The sequence below is a fragment of the Oryza sativa genome, chromosome 2 (assembly GCF_034140825.1).
Source record: "Oryza sativa Japonica Group chromosome 2, ASM3414082v1".
Classification (NCBI taxonomy): Eukaryota; Viridiplantae; Streptophyta; class Magnoliopsida; order Poales; family Poaceae; genus Oryza; species Oryza sativa.
The window spans coordinates 31,653,842-31,658,409 of record NC_089036.1 but is presented as its reverse complement, the minus strand read 5'-3'; the positions used below and the strand labels follow the sequence as shown (position 1 = coordinate 31,658,409).

The window sequence follows — 4,568 nt, the reverse complement described above, 5'->3', positions numbered from 1 at the left end:
GTTTGTATTGGAGTAAACTTTAGCAAAAGAAAGATCAGAATTGAACATTACGCAATTCAATGATGGAACAATCACAAGCAACGCCCCCTAACTCTGAATTCTAAGCTTTTACTACCGATGCTACAATGTTTAAATCGTGGAGTAGTAATATCTTTTATTTTTTCCGTGATGGCTACAGGATTGAATTTACTCTCTGGAAAATACACATGAAATTCCCTCACTTCCAAGTTCCAACTTGTCCTCAGCAAGCTACCGCTTGAGCTTTCATTGACTTCTATAGCTGCAAGTTATTGCCAGTGGAGGAGTTGAAAGATATGGTGGCGATTGGTCCGGATCCGACTACCGAGTTGCCGTTTCAGGAATATTCACATCTACGGTGCAGGCTAGCACTAGCAGATTCCTTTCTGGATCTGATTTTCGGGACATTTGTGGTAGTTTTGATGGCTCCTTTTTCAGATTCCGTTACCGATAACACTCGAGATTTGGCAGAAACAAAAGGCAAGGACAGGGAGCTGGCACGTCACTGACCGCCGTCCCCTATACGGACTGACGAGCTTCTGTACGTACCTCGAATCCAATAAAAACGGGAATTGATTTTGTTCACCGAGACTTTCAGAGGCGTAATTCGATTCAAAGCGCCCAATTTACACTCCACGAAGTCTTAAAGTCTAGCGCCGGAAGCAATGTCTCTCATCACTAAAAACAACTGATCTTACCAGACAATTCATATGCAAACTCCCCCCCCCCACCCCCTGAGTTAGTCAAAAAAAAAAACAACTGATCTGAAATTCTGAATAGTTTGAGCCACAGCGACAGGAATGCATGACACAGTCTTGTAATTTTTGTTCGTATTTCCTAACATGGCGTGGACTATTAGTACGTCGGTATGGACCATGCATAGTGTACGCAAATACCGTATAGTACTTTTCAATAGTAGTACACCACGCGAATCAGCCGGCAAAAGCCCTGTCCGACCCGGGCGGGGGCGTATCTATGTACGAGCCCCATGAACAACAGCTCGATCCATCCACGCGCGCGTGACGGCTCGGCGGCTGTCACCAACCCGGTCGCCGGGCGGTCTCGCTCGATCTGGGTTGGGATACATACCGCATACGGGTTGCAGAACGCAGATAGTACTACCAGCACAGCGCATCGCGATAGATAAAGGCAAGCAAACAAGGGATGGTCCAAACCGAGCTCGGGCCGCGCTGCCATCTCGCCTAAATAAAACCGCGCTACCCATCGACCGATCCTACTCGCACGCGCACACACCCAATCAAATGCTCCTCCTCCGCCGCCTCCTCTCGCTGAGCTGAGCTGAGCTGTGAAATAGTGCCACCGAGTGAGCGCTGAGCTGAGCTCGAAGCAAGAGAGGAAGAGGAGGAGGAGGGAAGAGGGGGGGCGAAGATGATTACGGCGGCGGACTTCTACCACGTGATGACGGCGATGGTGCCGTTGTACGTGGCGATGATACTGGCGTACGGGTCGGTGAAGTGGTGGCGCATCTTCACGCCGGACCAGTGCTCCGGGATCAACCGCTTCGTGGCGCTCTTCGCCGTGCCGCTGCTGTCGTTCCACTTCATCTCCACCAACAACCCGTACACGATGAACCTCCGGTTCATCGCCGCCGACACGCTGCAGAAGCTGATGGTGCTGGCCATGCTCACGGCGTGGAGCCACCTCAGCCGCCGGGGGAGCCTCGAGTGGACCATCACGCTCTTCTCCCTCTCCACGCTGCCCAACACGCTCGTCATGGGGATCCCTTTGCTCAAGGGCATGTACGGGGAGTTCTCCGGCAGCCTCATGGTGCAGATCGTCGTGCTGCAGTGCATCATCTGGTACACGCTCATGCTCTTCATGTTCGAGTACCGCGGCGCCCGGATGCTCATCACCGAGCAGTTCCCGGACACCGCCGCCAACATCGCCTCCATCGTCGTCGACCCGGACGTCGTGTCGCTGGACGGCAGGAGGGACGCCATCGAGACGGAGACGGAGGTGAAGGAGGACGGCAGGATACACGTCACCGTGCGCCGCTCCAACGCGTCTCGCTCGGACATCTACTCCCGCCGCTCCATGGGCTTCTCCAGCACCACGCCGCGGCCGAGCAACCTCACCAACGCCGAGATCTACTCGCTGCAGTCGTCGCGGAACCCGACGCCGAGGGGTTCAAGCTTCAACCACACCGACTTCTACTCCATGGTGGGCCGCAGCTCCAACTTCGGCGCGGCCGACGCGTTCGGCGTCCGCACCGGCGCCACGCCGCGCCCGTCCAACTACGAGGACGACGCGTCCAAGCCCAAGTACCCGCTCCCGGCGTCGAATGCGGCGCCCATGGCGGGCCACTACCCGGCGCCGAACCCGGCCGTGTCGTCGGCGCCCAAGGGCGCCAAGAAGGCGGCCACGAACGGGCAGGCCAAGGGCGAGGACCTCCACATGTTCGTCTGGAGCTCCAGCGCGTCGCCCGTGTCCGACGTCTTCGGCGGCGGCGCGCCAGACTACAACGACGCCGCGGCAGTCAAGTCCCCCCGCAAAAGTAGCAATCTTTTATCTTCACCGTGTACTATTTGCCTGATTTGGGGAGCATTTCTTGGGCTAATTTGTACTGACTCGTATATTTCTTTTACGTCAGTGGATGGAGCGAAGGACAGGGAGGACTACGTGGAGCGGGACGATTTCAGCTTCGGGAACAGGGGCGTCATGGACAGGGACGCGGAGGCAGGGGACGAGAAGGCGGCGGCGGCGGCGGGCGCCGACCCCAGCAAGGCCATGGCGGCGCCGACGGCGATGCCGCCGACGAGCGTGATGACCCGCCTCATCCTGATCATGGTGTGGCGCAAGCTCATCCGCAACCCGAACACCTACTCCAGCCTCATCGGCCTCATCTGGTCCCTCGTCTGCTTCAGGTGCGTACACCCCGGGCTTCTCGCAAACCCAAACCCATCTGCTCGTACGTGCTGTGGTGGTGCGGTGTGGTGGTCTGGTTCTGACAAGGCGTTCGTCTCGTTTTGGCGTTGCAGGTGGAACTTCGAGATGCCGGCCATCGTCCTGAAATCCATCTCGATCCTGTCGGACGCGGGGCTCGGCATGGCCATGTTCAGTCTCGGTCGGTATTCTCTTGTTTCCATGCTAACCTCACCTCACCCCCGGCAGTGTCACGAGCTGTTCCCCTGAGTTTGCGATCTCGCCATGCATGCAGGTCTGTTCATGGCGCTGCAGCCGCACATCATCGCGTGCGGGAACAAGGTGGCGACGTACGCCATGGCGGTGCGGTTCCTGGCCGGGCCGGCCGTGATGGCGGCGGCGTCCTTCGCCGTCGGACTCCGTGGCACGCTCCTGCACGTCGCCATTGTCCAGGTAAACCGGAACGGAAAAGAACAGCCATACGCACACACTGTCACACGCACAGTCACACACCGAAAATAAAGGTCTCCGTGTGGGTGGGCATGCAACCTACCGCGCGCAGCCAGCCAGCGTCGTTCTTTTCTCCCAGCCCCTCGTGCTCGTTCGCGTCTGCTTTCTCTCCTGCCTTTTGCTCTCCACGGCCGCGGCACTTTCTACGTTTGGCCAGCACGAAAGCCTTTTGCTTTGGCTAACCTTTTTCTCTCTGTTGTTCTTTTGTTTGGTCCAAACCGAACGAACGAACAGGCAGCTCTGCCCCAGGGCATTGTCCCCTTCGTCTTCGCCAAGGAGTACAGCGTGCACCCTAGCATTCTCAGCACAGCGTAAGTACTAGATTCTCTCTCAGTTTGCACTCTGTCCTGAATCGACGGGCCACTGACATTTTTTGCCTTTGCTCCTGCTCGCAGTGTCATCTTTGGCATGCTCATCGCCTTGCCTATCACCCTCGTCTACTACATCTTGCTTGGGCTGTAATCGAGTTGCATGCATGTAAATTCCTGCTCCTGACAACCAGCCATGTTAAGAAGAGGGGAGAAGAAGACAGAGCTGGTACACTGTTTGCAAAGTCAGGACTCTTTGATTTTTCTTTTCTTTTCTGTATTTCTTGAAGTAGAATTTGGGAGGAGGGGGATTGGAAGGGAGTCAAACGAGTCAAGGGGAGGACAGGATGGTAGCTAGCTTAGCTAGGACAATGGTGAGTCACAAAAGAGCACCAAAAGCAAGTACAAGTACAAAGCTTGGGGGGACACAGGATCCAGTTCAGGTCACAGAAACGGTTCGGTTTTGGGAGGGGATTGTGGGAGTTTTGGTTGGCTGCGCTGCGCTGACCCTTGTAAAACGGACGCCGATTCTGACAAGAGATCGACCTTGTTTTGTTCGTGTCGTGGTATTGCTGACTACTACTTTGGAATGATTAATCTCCTACTACTAATTACTCCAGTCTTTTTGCTGTAAATTCACTCTTCTTTTTACCTATACGTCAAATTGGAACTTTGTGCACAACTAAATGGAGAGCACACTGCTGTCTAATCTACTGCTCCAAAAATCGTTTAGCACAGCGACCAGAAGAGCCGCTTTCGCTTTCGCCTGGCCGAGTCGAAGCCACAGAAACGCATGGGTGACGAGGCCTCACTCCCTATCAGCGGTTGCTGATTTGATAAGACATGTCG

The 4,568-nt window shown here is 55.5% G+C and overlaps 1 protein-coding gene across 1 annotated transcript; it reads left to right on the top strand.

Moving 5' to 3' along the window:
- Window positions 1-1,194: 1,194 nt before the first annotated feature.
- On the top strand, window positions 1,195-4,338 carry PIN1A (auxin efflux carrier component 1a-like). Its single transcript, NM_001401976.1, has 6 exons — window positions 1,195-2,533; window positions 2,630-2,903; window positions 3,018-3,103; window positions 3,197-3,354; window positions 3,646-3,722; window positions 3,807-4,338. The coding sequence occupies exons 1-6, from the start codon at window positions 1,408-1,410 to the stop codon at window positions 3,871-3,873; spliced, it is 1,788 nt and encodes a 595-aa protein (NP_001388905.1). The 5' UTR covers window positions 1,195-1,407; the 3' UTR covers window positions 3,874-4,338.
- Window positions 4,339-4,568: the final 230 nt, after the last annotated feature.

Bases quoted from the DNA above. Each gene is read 5' to 3' on its own strand.
- PIN1A (NM_001401976.1), top strand. From the start codon at position 1,408: ATGATTACGGCGGCGGACTTCTACCACGTGATGACGGCGATGGTGCCG. The intron at 2,904-3,017 runs GTGCGTACACCC...TTGGCGTTGCAG, and splicing joins TGGTCCCTCGTCTGCTTCAG to GTGGAACTTCGAGATGCCGG. The intron at 3,723-3,806 runs GTAAGTACTAGA...TCCTGCTCGCAG, and splicing joins CCTAGCATTCTCAGCACAGC to TGTCATCTTTGGCATGCTCA.